At 41.1% G+C, this 27484-nt stretch overlaps 1 protein-coding gene across 1 annotated transcript; it reads right to left on the reverse strand.

Moving 5' to 3' along the window:
* Positions 1–297: 297 nt before the first annotated feature.
* Positions 298–26702, reverse strand: ISX (intestine specific homeobox). Its single transcript, XM_048946054.1, has 5 exons — positions 26346–26702; positions 19607–19849; positions 6560–6711; positions 1693–1809; positions 298–1009 (listed from the first exon to the last, which is right to left on the reverse strand). The coding sequence occupies exons 1-5, from the start codon at positions 26512–26514 to the stop codon at positions 782–784; spliced, it is 909 nt and encodes a 302-aa protein (XP_048802011.1). The 5' UTR covers positions 26515–26702; the 3' UTR covers positions 298–781.
* Positions 26703–27484: the final 782 nt, after the last annotated feature.

The raw sequence follows: 27484 nt of genomic DNA on the forward strand, positions 1-27484 counted from the left end.
AACTCAGTTAGGCCGTCTCTTTGTTATTGTTTCTAATGGAGTTTTAGAGCTTTCTTAATTCAGGTCAAAAATTGAGAGGCTTCTTCATAAGCATTTTAATTAACCAACTGAAGAATTCTCTTGCCCCCAGAGACTCACAGTACCAAATCCAGAGCTCAGCCCTGCTGCCCCTCTCAGACTGTTGTATTTAAGCTCAAATCATGTTCCTGTCCCTTTATTCAAGTCAAAAACACATCCATTAAACCAAACCAACTCCCTTCCCTCCCAAATGATTTGGAAAACAGAAGTATCTTGAAAGTCTGATATTTTGACCTAAACATGTTCTTTGCTCCTCCCCAAGTAAAGACCAGCATGTCCAAGGAAAGCAACTATGGAGGAAAATCCTGTTTGGCCCGACTTTGGGGCTACATACTCCTCATAGCAGGTATATTTCCTTCTCCAAGGCATCGGTGCAATTGAGTCATGTGGTTATCTCAGGGCTGAGTAAAAGTCAAGTTCTTTTGCAGGACCATTCAGTTCGATGCGCTGTCCCTCCAGGGAGATGCTCTGGGTTGAACGGCTTGGTTTCTGCAGAACATGCTGCTCCTCTGATCAACACGGATCTCCTTCCCCAGTCCATGGTGGCTCTTGTCAATGTTCACTAGACTGCAGCTTCTTGTGTTGGTACTTCATGCCATTTATCATCTCAGCACATTTGCTTGAGGAGAGCACCTGCCTCCTGCAAACTGTCATGGATGATAAAGGCATGCTCCCCAAGTCCCCTGCTCCTCCACATCCTTGTCTATGTAGAGATACTGCTCTGTTCTATCTTGTGGGAGCGTGGTGCACTGTAGGCAGGGAGGACGTTGAAGAACAAGTATGGTTTTGGTAAGGGCAGCAGCTCCAAGTGGTGGGGGATGTAGGAGAGTGTGCTGGGGAGCCAAGTAGTTGTCAGCTGCCCTTGTAGTGGTGAGTAGTATCCTATGGAAGGGATGGTAGCTGCAAGCTTCCTCGGCATCAAGCTAGGAGCCTTTCAAGAGTAAAAATGAAGTCTTAGATAAATCAATACTGACTTTTACTTAGATACAACTTTCAGTCAACCTTGTTTCCCTGGTGCTCAGTAATTAAGAAAAAAAAATAATAGAAGAATAGGCTCCCTAAAACCCCAGTGAAGTGCTGTCACTCAGGGATCAAGGCAAAACATCCTTTGTTATAGCTATGGAAACACTACTGGGGTCTGTGTGCCAGCCTAGTCTGGTCCTAAAAATGGCAACGGTTGAGGGCAAAAAGCACAGATCAACCTAACAAGGCTGGACATTGTCAAGGGATACCAGCTAAAGAAACACAGCTTTGTGGTTAGAAATGTCCTGTTCCTTCCTGTTCAGGACATTGCCTGCTGTGGTAAAGATGTCTTGACTGAAAGTATGATTTACAAGGAATGTAAATCAATGTAAAAAATTTAGTAGTAAAATAGGGTAGGACCACCCTACGAGACAGACCTCACAGCGTATTTATGGAACAGGTTTAGGGATAATACTTATTGCTAAAAAAAATATATTCATTGACCACGCTTGTTGGGATTTATCTGGATCATATCACCATTTTTTGTACTTTCTGATTCTCTCTCTCTCAGATAGTCCCATGTGACAAAATGACCTGATGAAGGATACCTGTCTCCCCTCTCTGGCTTTATATATAGCCACCAGTACTCACTGTAATATCTGACTTGGGAGCTGGAATGAAATCAACTTCTGTCAGATGCTGAAGGCCACCAAAGTTGCCAAATTTTTCATGTTTCCTCCACTTGGCTCGCTGGTTCTGGAACCAGATCTGGATACAGGCAAGAAAGGACATAAAAATGAGTAGCTGTTATAGAAGAAATTGCTCACATTCAACTAATTTTCTTATTCATTCAGTGAGGTTCAGAGAACCTTGACCTCTAGCTCAGCATCAACAGAGGCTGAACCTAAAGAAAAACATTGGGTTTGACACAGCACCTCTTGCACTTTGCATAGCATATGGAATCTCTGCATAATTGGAACAGCCACTTTTCTCTCACAGAATCACATCTTCTAAAAATAAATATTATAATATATAAATATATAAAGCAATAAAGACTGTGTTATCAGTAGAGATATAGTAGCAGGGTATTTACTTGTATAATAATACTTGTATGTAATTTACTTGTATAATAATACTAGCCTGTATTTGGCTTGTAGTATTTTGGAATTCATGTAAGGATCCCAAGCAAAAGATTCAAGAAGATGCCACCTTTTGAATCACTCAGCACTCTCAATATGTTATCTGCCATATCTTTTGCCCATGATGATGAGCAACCAGTTTTCTCAAGGCAGTTTCTTTCATCTGTCAGCTGCTTTGAACTGTCTGGCTTCTAGCTGAGGCACAGAAGTATTAGTTGTGTAGCCACAGTAGTAGAAGATCTTGTTGCAATGCTGTGTAAGTCAAATTCCCTTTCCATTGTTGGACCAGCTGGCTTAGCAACTTGTTGTTTGAATGTAAGCATTTCTTACTTGTCAAGTGCTTCAAGTGAACACAAGGTGTTAGGGATCAAAACCAGATGCTGTTGGTTGTAAATATATATGCATTTTAAATCCGATAATGAACAGCTCAATTATTCCAGCATCTCTTGCCCAGGAAGTAATGCAAATGCCAGAAGACCTGTGCTATATTGCTGATAGTTAGCACTATCTGAGGTTACTGAAAGGACAGCCTTGTTTATCTGGGTTTGCATGTGTTTGAGAACTGCTTAGTCTGTATGAACTGCTCCGTTCCCTTTTGACCAGGCAGGAGTTATATGGTGAAACAGTACCATGAAATGAATTCCTCTTTATCACTGATAAATGATTGAGGGTACGGGGTGTACTGAAGCCAAAAATTCAACCTTTTAAGTGTTCTTTCCAAAGTCTGCACATTGGATAAAGCACTCACTTGAGGGATTTTTTATTATTATTTAATATTGGTACAGCTGTGTTTAGAACGCAAACCAACACCATTTTGCCCAACTGGCTCTCTAACACCCCTACCCCTAAAATTATTTCTCAGTGTGCACCTTGACTTTCCTTCATTGGGATTTAAACCTATTCCTCCAAGTTTCATCCACCACAGACATCAACCTACTGATATTATTCTTTCTCTGCTTACTATTAACCCTCAATTTTCCAGTGCTTCTGAACTGGCACAGAGACAAAGCACAGCATTCTCATGTGTGCTTGTGAAAATCACACTGGTGCTAAAGCCAGGGTCTGCTGCTTCCTTAATCTTGCCTGAGACTTCACAGAGGACTCATTTGTCCTCTCAGCAGTAGCATTAACTAGGAGCAGGATGAGGGAGGTTGATCAGCGGGATATTTGAGGAAACAAGGGCTAAAACAGAGTGCGGAGAGAGGGTGGTGTGCTCCATGTTGCAGGAATGACTTCCATCTGTTACTCTGTGCTCGTCCCCATATTATTCTCTTGCAGATCCATGACTAATGAGACAGAACACGTTGTACTAAAGAATCAACTTTTTCCTTATTTACCAGTCCCCTATCTTCTTACTATTTCATAACTCGATTATTAAAGATTTTACAGATTAGGCAGTACAAACTGACCTTTGTGTCAGTAAATGGTTTCTATGAGAGACCTCCTTTGAAATGTCCTCATTCGCAATTGGACGCCTGCTGCACATTCAGCTTCTTGTGTACTAGCACATGGCATCTTGATCTTAATCCAAGAGCATCGTAAGACCAAGGCAAGGTCCTTGCAGTCACATGCCCTCAATGTTATTAACTCTATCAATCAAATATATAATTTAATAAAAAAGAGATAAGTTTGATGACATCGTTTTCCATAAGCCAATGATGGAAAGCGTTAGACATATCACTCTTATTTTAATTCATCATTAACAGAGGCTCATATCAGCTTTAACACTGTTCTTCCAAAGTCAATGTTTGTCTCACAGGCCAATCATTATCTGGTCATTCTGTCTACACTTTTAAGCACTGACATAATATTAACTCTTTTCCAGGTCCCTGAAATATCTCCTGGGCTCCTGGACTGACTGCATATCAAACTGATGACCCAAGATATTTCTCAAGCAGCTTTTTAAGAGCTACTAGAAGGAAGTCACACAGATTCTGGATTTAAAAATGTCAGACTGCAGCCACTGTTCAACACTGCCCTGATGGAAAGTGTTCATAACCATCATGTGACACCACCACCTTATCTGACATATTTCCAAGGACAGAGATCTGCCAGTTCTGCATTATCCTTGACAGTCTACTGAGTACAGGATCAATATAATTGTTCACTTCCTCTTTAAAAAAAAATTTTTTTGCTCTAAATGTATTTTTATTGAGTTTCTGATGATCCTTTACTTTTTTGACTACAGATTTGGCCTGTATCATTTTGCACTGCTTATTCATTTTTATAAATACCTGTTTCTAATGTTTACCCATCTAGCCTCTTTCATAGAATCATAGAATCACAGAATCACAAGGTTGGAAAGGACCTACAAGATCATCTAGTCCAACCATTCTCCCATTACCACTGCTACCACAAGCCACTAACCCATACCTTGTAGCTCCTCATCCAGACTCCTCTTGAACACTGCCAGGGACGGTGACTCCACCACCTCCCTGGGCAGCCATTCCAGTGCCTGACCACCCTTTGAGAGAAAAAGTTTTTTCCTTAGGTCTAATCTAAACCTCCTCTGGTACAACTTGCGGCCATTTCCTCGGGTCCTGTTTTTTGCCTGGGAGAAGAGGTCAAACCCGTCGTCATCACAACCTCCCTTCAGGAAGTTGTAGAGTGCAATGAGGTCTCCCCTGAGCCTCCTCTTCTCCAGACTAAATAATCCCAGCTCCCTCAGCTGCTCCTCATAAGACTTGTGCTCCAGACCCCTCACCAGTTTCGTTGCCCTTCTCTGGACACGTTCCAGGGCCTCAATGTCTTTCTTGTAGTGAGGGGCCCCAAACTGAACACAATAGTTGAGATGCAGCCTCACCAGAGCTGAGCGGGGGGATGATCACCTCCCTGCTCCTGCTGGCTGCACTATTTCTAATGCAGGCCAGGATGCCGTTGGCCCTTTTGGCCACCTTTTGTTTGTGTTGCAAATAGGCACAAATACAAGGTTGTTTTTCCATTTGTCCACTTAAATTGTTCTGCAAGAATCACAGATTTGTTTCTCGATTGGCTTCTCACATGGTTATGAAATGTTTCATATGGTTACTGCAGTGATTTCTCACTTTTTTTTTTTTTGTTAAATTCTCCAAGGTGATTTGATTTATAGCTTATTTTAGCCTTGTCAAAGCTATCATGTCAAAGCACAAAAAACATACGTGAATATTATGCACTTTTTTGTTTATACATAACAAATACTATCAAAATTAAAATAATCTTGTACTTAAGTCACCGCTAGTTTTTAGTCCCATGGCAAATTTTTATCAGTCAAGAAAGGGATAAATGCAGAACTTCCATGTCAGATCCCCTGTCTGCACAGGGAATTTGCTGTAATTCAGATGGGCTTTTTCTTCTTTCTTCTACATCTCGGGTTGATGTTTGCCATGATAATTCAGTTTATTTCCTTCTTTCTTTTTCTCCACTGACTATAAATTACTTTTCTTTTACATGGAAGACGGTTCTGTTCTTTCATGTGATTTGATTTTCAGGAACACTGACTAGTAGCCCAGCTCATGCTTCATGCCGTTGGAAACATGCCATGTGTGCACAGGCATTTCTAGTGGGCACACTGCAGCTGTGCTGTTCCAATGTTCCCTGTCACCTAACTCTGAAGCAGTATCATCACAGTTAGTCCATAGTCCCAGGCATGTCACAGTCAATAAATTGTACTATGGTGAACTTTGATTGTTAGAGTGGGATATGTACATAGAAATACACTGATGACTTCAGAATTATGACAAGTAAAGAAACTGTAAAAATCACCACAATCATTCTAAACAGAACACCGATTTCCAAAATCCAGTGATATGCATATTTCAGTGCAGCATATTTCACATACAGTAGTCATATGTGGTCAGTGTTGAGCTCTGTCATCAGGATGACATTACATCTGGGGGAAGCTAGATCGGTTTCCCTGCACTGAAATTATATCCAGGGCAATTATAGTCTGTGATATCAAATTACAAAACATTTAGAAAGCACTTCCATTTGGGCAGTTATTTTTGAAAACCTGTAGAAGAGGGACAATGTGAATTACAATGAATTACATTGCTTATAAAGAGTTGATAAATAATCAATATATTTTTTTCATAAATAGTAGTTCTGTTGCTACAGAGTCCAACAGGTTGCTTATAACCATCTGTAACTCCTATTTGCTATGCATTTAATATACTCAGAGCACCTATTAACCCTTTGATTAATCCCATTTGGTTAATCCCAGCTGGGTGACAAATGCTTTTTACCCTATTTGTAAAAGGAGAATAATGATACTGGCCTCTCATGTAAAGCAACAGAGAGATCACATTTTTCATTAGTGCTGTCACTCAGGCATGAAGTATTTAGAACATATCCTGAGTATAGAATTGGTGCAATGAGTTTAGCCCTTTGGAGACAGAATGTACCTGAACTCTGGCTTCTGGTAGGTTAATCTTTGCTGCCAACTGATTGCGAATATGGACATCTGGGTAGTGAGTCACTTGGAAAATCTTCTCAAGTTCCTGAAGCTGCTCAGCTGTGAATGTTGTCCGGATTCTCCGTTTCCCTTTCCTCTCAACTGTGCAAAGAAGGAAAGGTATATTGAATTTCATAGGAAATGGCCACAGAACCACAACAAGATTCAGAGATACAGAAATTTCTGCAAATTGCTGTGCAGCTGGGATGGCATCTCCAACACCTTCTAGAGATGTGCATACATTAGATGTTTGTCTCCTAACTCAACACTGAATGTGGACTCTAGCTTTCAAGAAGAAAATCAACAGTGTCCACATGCAGTGCTAATTCCTCTGATTCACTGCCTGTCAACAGCTGCAGAAATGCATATATTTTAAACATAAAACCTTATGCATTTTAACCACATTATCTCTGCAATGAACCTTTGATCTTTGTTGCTCATCTGTCACATGCATGCAGCATTTGTTGCTAATTTGTAATCCTTTATTAACTATTTGTGAGCAAATCCTTACCGTAAAGACAATGAATAAGTAGATCCTCCATTTTCTCTTGGTGTTGTTCTTACCATTTTTCTTTCAGCTTTTAAGTTTTCCATGCCCATCTTATTCTGGTGTTACTATGATTTCCCCAAGCTCTGAGGTGTAGCACCCTCAGAAGAGAGAATATTCAAGGTCATCTGCAGCTATTTGTTAAATAAAATAGAAGTCTCTATTTTCCTTGGACTTAAAATGAATTTCTGCCCACTTGGGAGGCCATAAATCTTGTTAGGCAGTGAGGGAATAATGAATGAATATGGAAATCTTTGACCGTAGATAAACTGTGTCAGGCCTGGCCTGCTTCCTCTCCCTGCACCAAGGCCCTTGTTGTTCTCAGACTATTTCTTTAGGATATTTGTCTAAGTCTTTGCAAAGTTCTACTGCAAAGTCTGCAGCTATTCCTTGCTTCCTTATGCTCTTTCGCTCTGCTTGCATGAAGATGTTCATTCTTGCCTTAAAAGTTGTCTCTGAGTTACTGTGGATAGGGACTGACTCTGTGAGATTGAGTCAATCGGTTTTTAGATTACTGTAACCTTTGTAAGCAGAAAAGAACTGTTGGACCTAATGACAGTTACCTTACAACCAACATCTCCATCTTCCCTTCACCCCAGAGCACTAGTAACTTCTTTCCCATGTCACCTTGTCACCGGACATCCCCAGCAATTTCTTGCCCCATAACATTCTTTGCTGATGCCACACCAGTTCAAGCCACTTTACACTACAGCCAGTGTTGGAGTGATTCATGGTTGAAGAACAAGAACATTAGAATAGCCAGCTTCAGAAACCTGTCACATACTAGATCAAATCTGCTGAGAAATTACATATTTAAATGAGTTCTTAAACTGCTCCAGTGTGACCTCACAAATAGGCTTTCCCCTCAGCATTTCTACAGTATTTTAAAAATGCCCTCCCACACGAGGGTATTTTATTTAGATCATGAACTATGTATGCCACTTGGTGAAAGTTAGAATAAAGACTGGATTGGTCTTAAATGATGCTGAAGGATTGATGTCTTGCATGGAGAATGAAAGTAAGCTGTAAAACAACTGACATGCAGAACATGAAGTTCAGCCTCATCCTACGTCTGGAATCCTCTCTGATGCGCCAATGGAGAATGTTCCAGCTGACACTGAATGAGCAGTGCAAAAAGCCATGCCCCAAGTGTTGAGAGTCACAGTTATTTTCTTCTTCTGACCTTGTAAAACTGCAGCTTGATAGAAGGATAAAAATTGAAATCTGATAGTGCCTATAATGAACTTGCTACTCAACAACCTGAAGTAATTGGCAATGACAGGATGTTGCTGAAGGGAACCCCCTTATTGAATAATAGCTTTTGGCTATCCATGGTCTGATGACAACTACCAATGCATACAATGTAACTAGATGCTTGCATTTGTTACTGGAAACAGTTACCCACAGACAGTTAGCTAGCTCCCTCAATAAGAAACACAGTCTTTTCCTCTTCAGCATTAGAGTAAACTATTCCTCGCTGGGGCTAAATCAGTGAAAAAGGTAACTAAACACCTCAGACAATATAAATCAAACTCTACCCCAACCAGAATATGACATTTTCCATTCTGTCATGGAAATTTTGTTGTGGCTCTGTTGACACAGAATATAAAGAATACAAAATTTTGCCCATTGATTTGGTAGGAAGATGCCTAGGATGCAATATTTGGGAACTCATAAGTAAATACGATCCATTGTGAGTATTTCCTCTTTTTAAAATGTTTCAGATACTTGGATAAGGAGAGCATTCATACAAGAATAACTGAGGAGAGTCATTTATCATAAACACTGTCAACACTCCCATATCTCAGAAACAACCTAATAGTGCTCGTGTCCAACAGAGTTAAATCCATATCATTAGATTTTTCACTGGCCTATCAAAGTACTGCTCATTAGACAGCAGACCTAGCCTCAGCCCCAAGGGAAAAACGTCATTCAAATTGAATCTTGCTGACACCACCAGGGAAAAGATTTGAAAGGAGAAGTATTTTTTTGTGTATATGCTGAAGATTGCAGTGGGCATCCTCTTCTAGAAGCTCTGATTACAAAGTTGCATTAACTTGAACCTTCCCAAAAGGTGGCTGTGAGAAAAGGAGGATTTAGTGCCGTATGAATTAAAAAGGGCAATATAAACTATCAGTACTGAGAATATGAATTTCAAGACATTATGTCCTTGGGGATAAGATAATACTAAATTAATCCACAGTGTCTCTTGTGTGAAAGATTTTCACCTCACACCTCTCTGTGGGGATCATCTTCCATATATTGCTGGGAGATACAGCAGACAGGTAAGATTGAGTACCAAGGTGATATTTTGTCAAGTACGTTATGTTCTGTCATACAGTAATGAATCTCTCTGCTACATTTTTCTCTTTACAATATACAGTACTTATATTTCTATAGCACAGGGCAATTCACATAGTGGGTCTAGAAATCAAGAGATTTTTGCCCTGACTTTGTAATGGTCTCAGAAATTTGAGGCCTTCCTGCAATGTCCTCCATGTCTCACTGAAAACTGATCTGAGCTCCTGCCTTTTGCTAGAGTGAGGGATTGTTCTCCATACCTGGGCGAAGCTGCAGTCTACCTCCAACATGGGGGAGCAAGTGATCCAAGCTGAAATGTAACCACCTCCTTTTTCGTATGGTCCCAACTGCACATAAACTTATGGAATACTAGCAGAGTTCATGTCCTGCCAGGCTTTGTATACCATGTCAGTCTATGTAACTTGTAGCAAACAGAAAGCCTTCAGGAGAATCAAACAAATGCAACTACTTCTCAGACAGAACTAGCAAAGAAAAAGACCCATGTGTTTTTAGTTCTTTTTTTTTTTTTTTTTTAAAGTCTTCTTTCACTGAACTACAATATAATTTGATAACTATACAGAGAAACTTTCTACATTTCAAAATCTAAGATCTCAAATGAGAAAAAATTTCTTTTTTAAATTTTCTTTTCTTTTTTTTTAAGTATTCCATTAGAATACAGCAAATAATTATTTAAACCCTTCTGTCTCATATGTTGACCAGTCTCTATGGAATCAGAATGGCTGAAGTGGCCCATGATAAGAATTAAGTGATTGTCAAAGGCCATCTGGATCTGATCCCATCGCAGTGGGCACCATATAAACAGCAATCAGTAGTCCTTATCTGTAAACAGGTGAAATAAAAAATGAAGGCAAGATTTTAGTCCCCAGACCAGAGAGTATTACTTGAGATAGAAAAGAATGTTTTACATTATCAGACCTTGCCAGCTGTAGGATTCTCCATAGACAATATGTTTGTAACATTGTAGACTAAGATGATGATGTGGATATCTGTCCTGGGCTATCAGCTTAAGAATTTCTGGGTGCTGGCAGTCCAGCTGGTGCAGAGTTTATTGGATTAATCAACCTAGGCTGATGCAAAAAATCATCTGTAACAAGCTATTACTTACTTGAAACAATACTATTTCTACAGGGATGGGATATGGAAGACTCAGAAGTAAAGATCATGGATCTAGAAGGAGCTGCAAAGTCTACCCTACAGAGAATATGAGAATAAGAAGACAAAGGATGTGCATAGGTGATGTGTATGTGAGAAGAAACTGCGAATTGAACATCTTACATTACCTGAAAGCCTGACAGATTGCCTTGAACCATTCAATATTTTAAATTGTGCTACAGAGGGGACAGGGAATGGATCTGCCAGGTTGTCCATCCTACTGACAGCTAAGATGTGTTCAGGTCTAGTCAGTACAGTTTAAAAGAGAATAGATTCATGAGTTTGGAGTGTCTCCAATCAGCATTTTTTTTTTCTGCATGAAAATGACCCAGTAGCTTGGTGATAGGCAAAAGCTATCTTTTTTGTCTCTCATCTTTTCCACATTTTTCCTTCTTGAAAAGGCATGTTGAACTGTTTTTCAGACAAGACTGTTATGTAAAGGAAAGATCTACACAGTGCTCAGAAGTGCCACTTCTACTGAAACCTGATTTTTCAAAGTTTGCTCTCATCAGATTAAACAAAATAAAATAACAGGAGGTCAAGTATTAGGACAGTAGAGACTGAAGGACAGGCTTTGATTTCAAGTGGAAATGAAATTAAATTGCTAACAATAGAGACTCCTGTGAACTAATCAGGGCTTTTGCCAATAGACAGTGCATATTTTTTTATAAGTAATCAGTCGTTCTATTTCTGATTAAAAAACAAAAAGCAAAAAAAAAAAAAAAAAAAAGAACAAAAAAAAGAACAAAAAAAATCCATGAAAAATATAAAAAAATCTGTGCTTGTATGTTAACATTTTCCCTTGCAAGATGAAACTTTCTATGACTGTAGCTTTGATACTTCTCTTTGCCTTGGGACCTTGGCTTAGAGATCCCATAGCAAACAACAGCATTCAGAATTACTATCTAATAAAGAATGTGGGTGGAAGATATAAGACTAGAAAGTGTTGGAAGTCTAACATTGGCTTTGCAAACATGGCTTTAGAGTCTCTGGGGAAATAAGACTTTGTCTGAGTTTCCTGAGCTATTTTCTATGTAAAATCTGGGATATTCAAGTGTGCTTTTATGCTCTGTGAAAGTCATTTACAGGTTAGCTGACTGCTGAAACCAAGCCTGAAAAAACCAGGCAGCTAGATATGTCAGCATTTGCAGATGCTTACAAATACAGCTGTCTATACATTGCCTTACTGTTGACATTGGAAGGGCCAGATGCTCCACTCTGATAAAACACTGTAGCTTCTTTAAATTCAGTAACATGCACGTTTGTCCTCTGCAGATCTGGCTTTATTACTAGGTCAGACTTAGAGAAAGTTGAAACACTGAGCTTTGTTGAAATGCTGATTTTTCTTAAAGGCATGCTGTTAAAGGGTAAGATCAATTGGTAGAAACTGCAGCAAGGAAAATTTTGATTAGGTAACTGAAAAAATATTTTCACCATGAGGTAGTGTGATCTGGGGATATAGTCCTGGAGGGGGTCTGAAGTTTCTATCCTTAGAGATATTCCAAACCTGACTTGACAAAGGCCTGTGCAATCTGACCTAAGCTGGTCCTGCTTAAAGTTGGGGTTGAACAACTTGGTTTCCACGGGTCATTGTGAAATTTGGTCATCAAATATCCACCCCTATCACTCCTTTCCTAAAAACCAAGGAAATTTAAGGCTTTATACTGCTCATAGCTGAAGGAGTTTAATTTTCAATTGCCTGTTTACATCACTGTAGCTTAGCTTAGTATATAATGGCTTATTTTCACCACCAACTGTAACACAGCTGCAAGGTATTAAGGGTATGAGCAATAAATAATGAAGATTAGCGCTTGTACCTAAGTTTGCTAAGTAAAAGCTGTGCATCTGTACCAGCACTATACTTTGACAAATCAATTCTGGACTGTGGTTTATAGCAGACAAATAGGCTACAGTTTATGTTGCTGTGCCTCACCTGCATACCTGAACCAGCTAAACAAATGCTACCTGGGAAAACCTCTGCAATGGTGCAGTTGCAACTCCCTTTTGCACTTAGCCTGTTAGCAGGCTAAGACTGTATCAAGCCTACTTGATCTCATTACTCGGGGCATTTGCTGGAGAGATAAGGAACAAAAATCCCAAAGAAGGACTACCAGTCAGTGCCAACACATCTGTGTTTTGAAGTATGTAATCTAGGTAGGTGAAAACTGGTGGGATCAGTTTATCTCGCTGCAATCCTCTGTCATTTCCGAACAGACCTTCCATCACAGTATGTGATAACCAGCTTCAAAGATTTTGTTGCTGCTTTACAAGACGAGAGAAAGCAGTTACATATGCAAGCAGTGACTTCAGCTTCATATCCTCAGAAATATGTTTTTCTCTGTGTAACAAAAATGTCTGTATCCCTTGTTTCTCAGAAAGAAACTCAGGAGCCTTGACAAAGAGCTTCATTATATCTTGTTGAGTTCTGTTTTTCCCCTTCAACCTCTTTGAAAGAAGAATGCTCTCTCTTCTTTTTAGTTTAATCAATTACAGATATTTGAGCCTCCCAGCTTGTTCCTTCCAGTAACTTTTTTGAGCACCGTCCTCCTGTGGTGACATTCCATTCATGGTGGTCAAGCCAACAGCAAAGCAATTGTAACTCTAAAAAACAGTAACTACAGCATGCTGATGGCATCAGGACGAAACATGCTTGTCTGAGTATTGAGACGTGCTCATGGCAGTCCTTCTCCTAGCTGAAGAGGTGTTTCAAGGCTTTAAAAAAAGCTTGTGCTGTATTACATAGGTGGGAACGTGGCACTTTGGCTAATCTTTATTAAAGTGGTTTTGTAGCCACTTTAAAGATGGACTGGCACAGCCAGTGAGACTGATCCTAATTGTATGCACACACTGCGCTCTGGATAGAGCTTCCTGTCAGTGACATGTAGCATTTAGCACCCCGCTTCTGGCCACTGAGGCGTGGCAGAATTCGAGGAATAGCAGCAGGACTGGAGCATTTAAAAGCTTGACTTCCCCCTATTCGGTCTGCAATTCCCTGACAAAGAGCTGTGCTCACTCTACTGCACGATGCAGTGCTTAATCACCTGACAGCAAGGCTGAAATGCAGAGAGGTGCAGGCTGTGGGCAGTGCAAACAGGAATGCTAAGAATGCTAGGCCAGCAGTGGCTGCAGGATTTTCTCAGTCTGATTTTCAGAGGAGTTGGCAAGGAGATAGAACAACAGACTCGTTAAGTCTGGAAAAGACCTCTAAGATCATCTAGTCCAACTGTCCACCTACCACCAATCCACCAATACTGCTCTCAAATGACACACATCAAATCATGCACATGGATAGTTTGTTTTTGAGGATGCTACTCACCATCAGCCTGAGTCCCTTCCAACTTTAACCCATCCCATCCACCAGCGAAGAGATGATGGTTAAGTTTGGCACAGTAATAAAGCAACGGTTCTCACTGTTGCATACAGGTTTCCCACTGTTCTCCCCATATTCTCTGGTCATGGACCTTTGTCAGAGCCCAGCTGTCCCATGGAGAAAAACAAGCTTATGGCAGCTTGCACCAACAGCCTGTTTTCTGCTTTATTTCTGCTCTTTGTGATTACTTGTATCTGTGCAAACCTCGAGACATCAATCAGGCACACTTGTTTACAACCCTACCTCAGCGTCTGTGCTCCCTCCAAGAAAGAATATTTCCATCATTATTTTAGTACACTGTTTGCTGTTTCTAATTTCAGCATCAAGCATTTGCTCATACAATAGGTAAAAGGCTTGCCATCAATATTAAAGAACAGTAATTAAAAGCATCAGATCCTACGGGTGTAAAGAAAAGCTCTCAGACAATTTGGGAGAAGCCAATAAGTACTTGTAAGACCTTTGTAGTAAATTTATCAAGATGTGCCATTAACTTTACAAGTGGTCACGTTACATAGATTTGACTTGCAGGAACAAATTAACCTCTATCTCCTGTGTAATGTGCCCTTTGGATCTGAAATTCCCAGAAAAGAAGGAGCTGCTGGAAGAAAGCATTGAATGCAAATGTTTGCCTTAACTGAAAAAAACAAAGCAAAACAAAACCCCCAAAAAACAATGCAAGTAGAGATTATGATAGTCTTCAGTGTTTCTCAATGCATATAAGAATTCCATCCCTTAGAGACACAGGACAGCAGGGACTATTCACACTGACAAACAGAAGCCTGGTAAGACTGCCAGTGGCAGCAAAATTATATATAGAGGCATTTATTTTTTTCTTCTGCTTTTCCTTTCCATTTCGAATTGCTTTCTTTAGTTGTTCAGGACAATGGGATGCTTCTGCCCTTTTTCTCAGTCCTGTTGGCATATTCTGGGCAGCAGATATTTATCTGGAATTGTGATTATACAGTGCTTCAGTGTCTTTGGGGAGTTTTATAAATGCATTAAGATAAGTCAGCATTTTGGGGAAAGGACTGTTCTGTGAGTGATAAACCATGCCATTTCACAGAAGTACATGGATTTGACCATATAATCTGCAAATGAACAGAACAAATGAATTCAGTTTCATTTGGTTTCAGAGAAAACATAAACACCAAGCTAAAGATGCCTGCCACTGGCATAAATGCAGAAGGGACGTGGCTCATGCTGGAATTTTTTCCCAGTAAGGTCTGGGATAATCCCCATATTTTCCATTGTCTTTATGATAATTGCCTCCAGAACTTGTCAATATGCTTTGGGATCAAATATATTATCATTAAAATTAATCTGTAAAAGTAATAAAAAGATCTTTGAGTTCTCAATCATCAATGGGCAGAGGGTTTCTGCTATAGAAATACTTGAATGACTTTTACTCACTGTGGCAGGATCCTCTACAATGAAAAACTGTGATGTAAGCTGCACGAAATGACACAGTCTAGTTGTTCCATGCCCTGAACTCCCCAGTTCCTGCTGAAATTAGGAACCAGCTCCATTTGTGGAAGCCTAATCTACCTTTGCTTGAACTATTGCCCAGAGAAGAAGTCCCAGAAGGCTGGGCACTTGCCAGCGTATTAAGGTGATGCTATTATCTGTCTCTGAGGCACTGACTGTGCTCCCTGGCTGGAGCACAGCATTGGAATCATTACCCATGCTTAACAACTTATGAAATAATTGCATTTCTGGGAACACTCACCCACCGCATTTGGTTGTGAAAAGTTACAGGAGACACACAAACACAAATATATATAGCCAGACTCAGCCTGAGTGAAATGCACTGCAGAAGAATTGCCCACAAGAACCTGAACCAAGATGGGACCCTGCAGCAGGAGCTATCATAGGTGAAATGTTAAGTCATAAGTGTCTCACACAGGGCAGAGAGGAGGAACTAAAAAGAAAATGGGTGCTCAGTATTTAACTTGGGTGTTGAAATGGTTTTGGTGCTATGATGCTGACTGATGGCTGCAAGAATTTGCTCTGCTTGTTCCTAAGTTCACCAGCAGTGATGGTGGCTGCAGATGGCAAAATTACAGCCATCTATAACCACAGCTCCAAAGTAAAGCCTCTCTCAGTCTGGTCTTTTCCTAAATTGGGTTGTGCCAGTGCTGCTTCTGAGATCTGGGTTTTCTGAAAAGGTTGTGCTGAGTTTTTCATGTAGTTTGCCACAGGTGAAAGCATTCAAGTGCTGAATGAAATCTTCCAAATTCAAATAGGGGCTCAGCAAAATTAAATGGCACTGCATGCATATCTCTAACATATGAGGGCTCTTCTTCTTCTTTTTTTTTTGCTTACAACAGCCTCTGAGTTCAAAGTGCGAGAAGTACTTTGTGATAAGAGCATAAATCTATTGGGTTTAAATGACACTGCGTTTCTAACCCATTTAGTTGCAGAAGCCATCTTGTGGGAAAAGTAAGTTTTTAGGAACATTGTAATGTTACAGACTGGCTTGGAAATATACTCCAAATCCAAACTCACGGGTCACTGTTGGAGTGCTCCTGCTATCTCTAAGCATCTGCTCATGAATTGTATATTGTCATAGTCTCCTCCTCATCTTTTCCTCCTACCTGCAGAAGCACCAAACAAAACCCATCTCTCCCTCCTCTGAAGTGATTTTATTGCACGCTTGATTCTGCTCCCTGACAACTGCACAAATGTGTCTGCTCAGTCAGAGCCATGTGTATTTTCTCACAAACTGTGTAGATATTTTATATAGATAGAGGGGTGAGAGACTTGTCCTCCATGTCAGCAGCCTCTCCTGCTGGTGAGGTTGATGTTGTTCTTCGACACCACCAAGATGTCTTAATGGGCTCTGTACTTGGCACTCACGAGGCCACACTTCAAGTGCAGTGTTCAGTTTTAGGCCCCTCACTTCAAGAAAGACATGGAGGCACTGGAGTGTGTCCAGAGAATAACAATGGAGCTGTGAGGGGTCTGGAGCACAAGTCTGACGGGAAATGGCCGAGAGAACTGGGGTTGTTCAGTATAGATGAGGCTCAGGGGAGACCTCATCGTTCACTAAAAAGGCCTGAAAAGAGGTTGGGGTGAGGTGGGAGTTGGTCTCTTCTCCCAGGTAACAGTGATAGAACAAAAGGAAATGGCCTCAGGCTGCTCCAGGTGAGGCTCTGGTTGGGTATTACAGAAAATCTCTTCTCCAAAAGAGTGGTGCTGCAGTGGCACAGGCTGCCCAGGGAGAAGGTGGAGTCATAATCCCTGGAGGTATTCCAGAGCTGTGTGGATGTGGCACTGAAGGACGTGGATGGTAGGCATGGTGGGGATGGATTGATGGTTGGACTAGGTAATATTAAAGATCTTTTCCACCTTTAATGATTCTATGATTCTATGAGTGCTTTGAGATTCTATGTAACCAGCCTATAGCTACTGTGCCAAAAGCACACCTGGAACACATAGTCAATAGACATGGTAAGAGAAGTTTGTGTGCTATTAGCTGTAGCTGTAAGGACTGCTGCTGCGGATGATGCAAGCCTACCTCTCCTGGAGGCACTGCTGCTGACCACATCTAGAAAAGGAGACTCCAGCTGTAGCAGAGGCTGGAGAAAAGGAGCTGCCAGCTCTTTTCCATCAGCAGAGAGTGGAGGATGGAGAGTGGAACTTATGATGCTGGAAAGGATTTTAAATCCAGGCCTCCAACTCTCTGTTAAGAATGACACAGTGTGTGAACAGGATTCGAAACATCATTGTTTGTGCACTGTGGGGAAAATGCCAATCCGGTTCTTTTGGTTCCTCCCTCTCCTTCAGCCAGTTTCTATCAAAGACTCAGCAACTGCGGGAACCAGTAGCCTAGAAAATGGCACATCATTAAAGCTCTGCTTGGTTTCAAAACCCCACTGCCTCCACGGAACAGAGGGATTTTGTTTAAAATGCCTTTAAAATACAAGTTGTCATTGAAAGGGTCAGCTCAACCCAGCTCGGTTTTATACAGGTAATTACATGCTTTATTCCCACTTTGCTTATCAGGTGGGTACCGACCACTGTGCCAGTCAGTGAAGCTAAATGCTGATCTGGGACACTGCCCACCTTCTCTGCCACCCTGGGAAAGTGCCTTCCCTATGGCTGGGGACTCCCTCCTGCTCAAAGTACTCTCCTTTTCAACACTCATAGGCAGCTCTGTATGCCCGAGACGCACTTCCCTGACCCCTCCTTGAGGATGCAACACGGGATTTTGCCTTCGTGTCATTGACTGTCTGCAACTTACAAGAAGAAAGTCAGCTAAAATATTCACCTATCTTACAGCGCTTCTCTCTGCATTAAGACAGACTGTCTCGTAGAGAAAGAGGAGGTGACAGCAGTTTCTCACAAGACAAACCAAGTGGGAAAGATCTTGCTACCGCTACTAAGAGGCTGTTTTCTGAAGTGTAGTATTATTGTCCACATTAACCTTTCCAGAAACTCAACAAACTTAAAGTAGCACTTGTCACATCCTACATGCCCGAGCTATTGCACATGGCTTGTTTGCTTGTGTGTGTGCTGCTGACCTGTTCACCATCTGCGCTATGGGTCCAGGGTGTGTGCAGTGCATCAGGCTGATTCGGCATGTTCGGCAGCCTTGCTCGTCATGTTGTGCAATATCCATTTCCTGCTAGCTCTGTAGATTGCCACTCAAAGTAGGAGAGCAATAAACCCCCAAAGAAGTTCCTATCATTAAAACTGATAGGATTGACAAACCTGAGCTACAGCTTAGCTCAGAGGGTAAGCCTCTGAGTTTTTATTAGTTAGACTGAAGAGTCACACACAGAATCACAGAGAATCATAGGGGTTGAAAGGGACCTCTAGAGATCAAGTCCAACTCCCTGCTAAAGCAGGTTTCCTACAGTAGGTCACATAGGAAAATGTCCAGTCAGGTCTTGAATATCCCCAGAGAAGAAGATTCCACAAAATGGCTGGGCAGCCTGTTCCAGTGCTCTGTCACCCTCAAAGTAAGTATGTTCTTGCCTGTATGGAACTTGTTGTGTTCCAGTGCACTCATTGGCACTTGTTCACTGCATACCACTGATATGAGTCTGGCCCCATCAACTTGACTCCCACATATTAGATATTTATAAACAGTGATTATATCCCTCCTCAGTCTTCTCTTCCAAGACCAAACAGTCCCAGAGCTTTCCTCATAAGGGAGGTGCTCCAGACCCCCATCATCTTGATGACTCTCCACTGGGCTCTCTCTAGATGTTCCCTGTCTTTTTTGAACTAAGGAGCCCAGAACTGGACACAGCACTCCAGATGTGGCCTCAGCAGGGCAGAGTAGAGGGGGAGGATCACCTCCCTTGAACACTGGCCATGCTCTTTGTAATGCACCTTAATATACCACTGGCCTTCTAGGACACAAAGATACAACGCTGGCTTGTGGCCTATCTGTTACCCACCAACAAACCCAGGTCCTCCTCCTTAGATGTTTTTTCTATCAGGTCAACCCCTAAATTGTACTGATGAATCACACCTGTGACTCAGGCAGGAGCTTAGAGTAGAAATATTTGTGATGTCTGTTGTTATGTATTGACATGTGAGATAACAGCTATCATTCTGAGTACTTTAGGAAAAAGTTTTGGTCTGGAGACACTCACCATGAAGAGGATGGTCCACTGGGAAATCACACAGTTGGTCTTCCTCTTCCTCATGTTTTCTTTTGCCTTCCAGGTGTTCATGTCCTGTGTCCTCACCCAGGAAGGAAGCTGGGCTCTCAGTAGCTCTCCTGCAGTGAGCTGCCTGCACTTTCTTTGCTCTGGCCATGGGGGTAGCACACATGGCAGGGAGAAGCATTTTATCTGAAGGGAAGTCATTCTCTAATTGACTCCTGCTGCTGAAATCTGTGAAGGACACAGTACAAAAAAGCTTTGAGAAAGCAAACATAATTAGGTGCACTTCCCTGTATGAGTGAAAGAAGGAAACATGGGTCTGGTCTAAATACCTTACAATTCCAACTAGATCATAGCTAAAATGAACTTACTCTATGTTTTACTTCATTGTTAGGATCGGGTTGCCAGGGGCGTGATTCTGGTAAATTCATCCCCTAGAATCTAATCTTTTCCCTGATTTCTTTCACCTTAACACTTTGGATGATCCCTGCGAAAGATCTTCAAAATATGAGTGTAACAATAAGGAGACACAGCCAAATGTTCAAGAAAGATCATTCTCTATGCCAGGAACCAAGTCACCAGCTGCCTTATCTGAAGAATCCAGGAATGCAGTAAATGTGGAGCTGCTCTAGAAATCTGTCAGCAAGGTTGCCGTAGAATTTTCTGGATGCCAAATGCTTTTAAATCTCGGATTGTTTCTTTAATACCTGTAGGTATATCTATTGTATAGGAAGATGGGCCATATAGCAGGCTACAGGCCAGTGTCTTTCATGGTTTAGGACCTTTTGTCCTTTTCTGTACCTCTAACCGGCTTGCTGCTCAGATTTAGGTATCACCTCATTCTAATGGTAGCCTTTGCCCAGGCTGAGTCAACATTTCCCATCTACCTTTGTGACATGACACTGGTGCACAGTGCATTACAAACATTCAGTAGAAGTTAAGGCTGATCTCAAGGCTCAGGCTTGACTCTCTGGAGACAAGATAATTGAGTTTCTGCTATTTTAATGGGCAAACCTAGATTTTGATCTTATTTTCCCCCTTGTCTGGACTTCTTTGTTTGTAAGGGCAGAGTAAGAGGCTATGCATAAACTCAGTGAACTTTGTGAAATTTAGATTCCATGGTTAACTCTGGACCAAACGTAACGTTCTGTACAGATCTGTCAGTTATTAACACCAAAGAACATCAAAATATTAGCGTAATAGTGGATTGAGCAGTCACTCACATCTAGGCTCTGGGAGTTGTAGCACACTGAGTTATTCCAATTTCCCCTCTCATGTTCAAACAGCAGTAGGTGCGGGCCCAAATAGGCTGTTCTGGCAGAAACTCAGCTTTTTATACCTATTTCATTTCTGGTTCAGGATATAGCTCTGGCAAATCATCTAACTTGTAGAGTTGTCAAAGCTTTATTTTCTGAACAAATAGCAAGTTCTTTTTCTAACCAGCCTTGAAGCAATGATAATTATGACATCTGGAGATGAAGTGACCAATTTTGCCCTCAGTAAAAACCTACACAAGAGGAATTGTACAGAGGGATGGCACTGACATGAAGAAAATACAGTCACAGGAGCTCTGGAAATCAGCCAGGACTTATTTTCAGTGATGAATGATTATTTAGATGTTATCTTTTTGAACTATCTCAGATCTCCAGGGAAATTCCGGGGAAGCACAACTGCGTACATCCAGCCATGCTGACCTTAAAAATGTGGTATGAGGTCCATGTCTGTTTTTGAGGCATATCGTGCAAAATGAGACTCCTTTAAGTCATTTAGGATCAAATCACTTTGAGTTTTCTGGGTAGAAATCTGATGGAGTTTTGAGCGACATTCATGGGATAAGGGAGAAGAATAGATCTGGAAATGGACACTGGTATAGGTCTGGGATTAGGTAATTTGCTCAAAAAACTTTGATGATGTCAGTGTTAGTGTATATTCTTAGATTTCTATTTCAATCCTCCATCACTAAATTAAGGACTAGTTGCACTCTGTTGCCAGATGGGATGCTGTGAAGATGAAAATGTTACAAAACTGACAGCACTTTCATCCTACAGTAATGAAGAATCCAAGGTCCCTGAGCAAGGTGCTTTCAGAGACAGCCATTAAGCCTTCCTAAGAATGACACTGGCATTTTCCAAATAACAATTCTTTTTTTTTCCAAGTCTTTATCTTCCGTACACAACTTTTCCTGCTCAGAGTATTCCCCAGTGATAGTCACATACCCTAGTGATGGACATAACTTACATATGAAGACATACAGAACAATTATAGATTGATAAGGAGAAACCAAGGAGGGAATGGGAGACTGTCCTAAGCAGATGTATCTGCATGAAATGGTAGAAAGGAGTGGGAATATCTGTTTTTTTTTGAGATCAGAAAAGCAAATTATAGTGGTATAAACCTCATGGAGAGGCTGGAAAAATGAAGGGAACTTTCTGGAGCAGAAGACTGAAAGTGGATGACAACGAGTTTAAGGCACAGATCTGAGAGTTAAGAGTCCCAGAATCTAGTCCTACTCTTCCTATTGCAACTTTCTGTGGTACTTCCTCAACTGAACAAGCAAGGGCTCTAGCAAGTGGTAGCTCTTAAGGTCAGCCAGTATTTTTCAGTGCGTATTCATTGGCTTTGACTCATGGCCCAAAACGACCTTTTTGGTTTGACTTTCAACTGTGTAGGAAAGGATGGAAAATTTCAGGCAAGCACATAAGATTTGTTTTTGGAAGCAGGAGGTTATTTCCAATGCTATAAGTCCTATCTAAGCCTCTTTGTGTAATCGCTAGACAGAAACTGATCTGTTGAAGATCTCAAGCATTTTAGGGTCCTACTAAGATGGTGAATAGGGACCAATCGTCACTGAGAACTGCGAGCAGCTTTTTTTGTGTGCTGCTTTTCTCTTGCTTCTATATCTTTTTTTAGGTAGATGAGCTTTTCTTGTGAAAGGTGGGGTGAATTGTTGATATTGGCCAGATGGTATCTATTCAGTTATATGCCTTCATCTTCTGTTTACTCTTTCGCAACAAACCTGGGTGGAGTGTTGCTATGGGTGAAGTAAATATTCACCATATTGACACTTCTGTGTGAAGCGGCAGTTGAATTCATATTAATTTGCATATCCTTAACACAACAGGGCATAATGCTGACAAAATAACATAATTACCGTATCTATTACTGCTTTTACTATTAATTTCCCAGGTGTAGTGTACTTATCCCAAGCTCTCCTTGCCTTGACAAAAGACCTCCTGTTGGTGGAACGTCACTGACAGAAAGACAGTAAGGGGGAGTAATGAACAATTATTTCAGATGTACTTTCAAGCACATTAAAATCAAGTTCCCAGGGATTTCAGAAGAGGGGCCAATTCATTTAACAGATGAGTGACTCGTTTAGCAGACCGGCCCTTTTTCTAAAACACACCTGCTAGTCCACCGTGATTAAAATGAAAGATTTGACATTAGGAAGGAGACCGGCGCTTGCTGTTTATTTGTGTCCCTTGCAAAGGCCATGGTTACTCTTCCCAGGCAGTGTGAAAAAAATTAGAGGGGAGAAACAGGCTGAATACTAAAACGTCTTCTTGTTCACCATTCCTTTTTTAATTTTTCATGAGTCTCTCAAAAATTCAAAACCTTCAGTAGACTTCAGGTCAACAACGGCAGTTCCGGGATATCTTGTAGTCTGTGTAGTATCACACAATAGTACTGTGTCACACAGACACAGTAGTGTCTGTGTAGTAATCACACAAATGCCTAATACTGCAAACAGGCTTGTTGGAAGACTACACCCCTTTTTCCAAATCACACTGAAGATACCTTTACATAAATCTATGAACTTTAGGAATCAATCCCAGAAATCTTAGATGTGATCAGCTGAGTTGCTGTCACTGTACATTGCATTCTTTTTATCATATAACAACTTAAGTTAGAACTAACTTCTTACGTCTAGTCCTGTGCCCTGAGTTGCCTTGGAAAAGGACTCCAGGGTAAGCTATGGCTATGTCCCTCACTTCTGACATTCTGAATCTTCTGGTTCCACCATCTTCTCAATGCTTGAAGCCTAGATTTAGAATTTAGGACCAATGTGACCTTGGTCTCCAGACTGCCTACATCAGCAGACTGGCTGGACAATTGTTTCTAGCCTGGGTATCTACTTCATGGGAGATATGGGTATGTGTCTGAGCCATTTCTGACTCTTATAAATCATAGCTTGGCTCAGATACATAACATATGGGAGGTGGGAAATCTACAGTAAGATATGACTCAGCCCTGACCTTAGTACTTCCTTCTTTGCTGCTGAGCTGTTCTGAGAGAGCAGCAGGATTTGTATCCTATCATGGAATTTCCAACAAGTTCCCTACCTCATGTCATTTCCCTGATCTTGGCCAAATTATATATGGCTAAATATTTACATAATTTGTTTAGTGCCAGTGTTAAATGGCATGAAGTCGGATGGCTTTGATGAAGCACAGCAATTACCCCAAGATGTACAGCATACAGTGTTACAGTTTTGAAATAAATCCTAACTGCAAAAATTGGCAATTCTTCTGGGAAAGTAAAGAGTAATAAGCTTAGGTATCTCTTTGGTGTTAGTAAGAAATCAACAGTGAAAATCTTCATTTTCATTCTATTTTTTAAGTTCTTTGATCAATTGTAAAAACAGTGTAGAACAAAATTTTGGAATTTCTGTACAGCTTTCCTATGTTTTCTCAGTTTTAGAGACAGGCAGGTGAGTATTCATGCATACATGCCTCTTTCATTAGTTAACATTTTACATTGCCTTGAGTAAATTAATTCAGCCTCACTTTCTAGCAGAAAATAGAAGGGTCACTGTATTCTCTTGATAAGCTAGTCCCTGGCTGGATGATGATGTGAAGTCAAAGGCAAAGCCATGCTGTTATGTCTGCATCACTTTCAAAGCGGAAAAGTGACTGTACTCTCAGGTGGAGCAGTTTGGGATCAGACTCTACTGCCTGTACAGTAATGCAATTCCCAGAACCTGCCATGTTCTGCATACAGTTTTGTCAGTTCTTGAGCTTGGAGTGGCTCACTTAGCTGAGATGCACTGCAAAACACGGCTGGTCATCTTCAGCTCACTGATCATGAAACAGACTTAGTATAATAGATCCTGTCTACAATATTCTTTTTTTGTTTCCAGAGAGGAGTCTCTTGTTGTTTAAATGCAGTTTTATCATCCACGCTATGAACAGCATGCCCGTTTTCCGTGATGTTGTTTGCTTCACTTTGAATTCAACAGCACAAAGTGATGGCCATGGGCCTCTTGGAAAGGGCTTTCAACTCACAAAATCCCACTCCCACAATGCCCACAGCAGCATTTTCCCCAACTAGGCAACCTGGCTCCTGCTCTCCTTTGTCATGTTGGTCCTGTTATGCTTGCACCAACATAGCTATGCCCTTGTCCACTCCTGCAAATTAGAAATCTCTGTGTTTCAGGACCATATTTAAAATACAGACTGGATCTGGTGCTCACTTTTCTGTAGCTCCCTTCCTGATTTAGATCTTGTTTTCTTTCCGATCCAGATCAGAATTCCACTTGGACATAAAAAAAGCTGAAACTATGTGAATAAACAATGGTTACTTGAACCATCAGGTCTTTAGAAAAAGATTCTCTTACTACTAGTTCACCCAGTGTTCAGGGAAATGGGGTAGTGATCCATGAGGAATTTCTTTGTGTTACAAAAATAAAGCTGTATCATTAAGCTTTGTTGAAAGCAGTTAAGCAAAAAGTGAATGAAAATCCTCCGTCGAAACTCCTGATAATTTTTTCAGTTAAGTGAAGATGCCTGCACATAAAAAAACACCCCTGTCTCATGGAAAGTGTAGACTAAAAAAGAATAATAAATACTAAATCCAGAAAGTGCTGGTCATTGATCTTTGTTAAGGAAAAAAAGAAGACAGTTTCAGAAGAGGTAAAAGTTCACTCATGGCCGAATTAACTTAACTGAGGAAACTGAAGTAAAAAAGGCAAATGCACTGCTGCTTTGCTATGGTCGAAGTCATGCTAGTTATCTACTGGTTGGTTTTATTTAATACATGAAAAGGCCTAGCATCTTGACAATAAGCAAAAATGATTAAACGCAGATGATTTTTCTTTTCTTGTTCCAGTGATTGAGTTCTAAAACTCCTTAGCTACCAATACCCTTACCCATTTCTCCTGCCTGAGGATGAGTGATCAGATTTATCAGAAAATGATACCAATATGAGGTTTGACTATCACTTCAGACCACAGTCAGCTTTTCATATAAATGAAGCTCAATCATCTTCATTAAGTTGCAGCAGTTTTAGGGCAGCTTCCTGAGTTTCAATCTGCCTTTCCTTGTGACAAAAAAAAAAGCAATTTTTTTTTTTTAAATTAATATTAGAACCATTGCTTTTTAAAGGGAAATGTACAGGATGTTCTATTTGTTTTCAATAAGGACACCTCACTGTTACTGAAAAGAGCTACCTGCAATGACTGTTCAAGCTGCATACCCATTTCTCCACTGATACTGGGTCGTACAAAATCCCTTCAAAGACTGACAGCAGAGCCCAATCTGCTGTGAGGTTAGAAGGAAATTAATTTTTAAAGATAATTCCTGTAATGTAATGAATGATTTGTGCCTGACTATGGAAATCCCAAATTCCTGAAGAATTTAAGAGTAAAAATTCTATCTAATCCAAATCAGGTAGTTTTAGGGGTTAAACAAAACAAAACAAAAGATTATTTTTCATTATGTGAACTTACCAAAGGCCCATGGTGATTCTGCTTTTAGAGCTGGAGATCTCCCAGCGTAGCTATTCCTGCTCCTGGTTTCATTGCTGGTGGTGCTGGCAGAAGGTTTCTTTAAGATCTCCTCAATGGAAAAGGACAGGCTGGGCTTCCTCTGGCTGGCACATTCACAGGGGTCCATCATCTTCCTACCAGAGCAGCCCCAGAGTAGAGAGTCTTCGCCTGCTTGCCCTGCTCTTGATGAACCCCAAGAAACATGCAGCTGGGAAGGTGTGCACCTCTCCCTTCTCGTGCCTAGCCAACCTGCAGGAGCGTAGGAAGGAGAAACAGAGGCAACCCCGAAGTGAGCACGCGTGCCTGCTCCTCTCTTCTGGCCAGCTTGGGATCTAGAGCTGTGCTAGCATGCCTGGGGAAGCCGGCATCAGAAGCTGGAGGTGAAAAGTCTCACCAACCCCACCCACTTCCAAACAGCCCCACGTCGGAGCAGATTTACAGAGCTCTGAGCAATTGCACTGCCATCCCTGGAGGAGGTATACTTCTCACAGACCCAGGTGAAAAAAGCCCTTGAAGTATTTCTTCATGTTGGTAAATCCTGTTCCTGGGGCAGTTATCTTCCTTTTCCAGTTTCAGACTGCGATCTTTGACAATTTGTTTGATTTTCTGCTATTACGATCAGAAGAAAATAGTTGGCAGGACAAATACTTGTCCTTCATGCTGTTTACTAGCAAAGGAGACATTTGGTAACCTTCTCTCACATACAAGGAGGTGTCACACATGGAAACCTCCCTTACCAGCAGTTCCCAGGTTATTCTTCAGCTCTCCCCCATAGCCACCAGCTTTGGTTCAAATTCTTTTCTCTCACTCTGGAAACCCTTTGAACTTTCCAAACAGGTGCTTTTCAACAACGTTCCACCTTATCAGTCACAAGAGAAAAAGAGAGGCCCCTTGCAACACTCTTAGGAACAGGAATTAGTGCCCTCTACCCCCCACCTTTAGTCCTAGAGATAAAACATTATTTTCTTTCCCGAGCAATGGGATGGATAATCATCCCACTGGCTGGCTATGCCTCCCAGTCAGGCGTCCATCATGCCGGGAGATTGTTGATAAATGCCAATGATTCCACTCCTGAGGCCCTTCTGTCTTCTTGTTAATTT

This window comes from Lagopus muta, chromosome 1 (genome assembly GCF_023343835.1).
Source record: "Lagopus muta isolate bLagMut1 chromosome 1, bLagMut1 primary, whole genome shotgun sequence".
In the NCBI taxonomy this organism is placed as follows: domain Eukaryota; kingdom Metazoa; phylum Chordata; class Aves; order Galliformes; family Phasianidae; genus Lagopus; species Lagopus muta.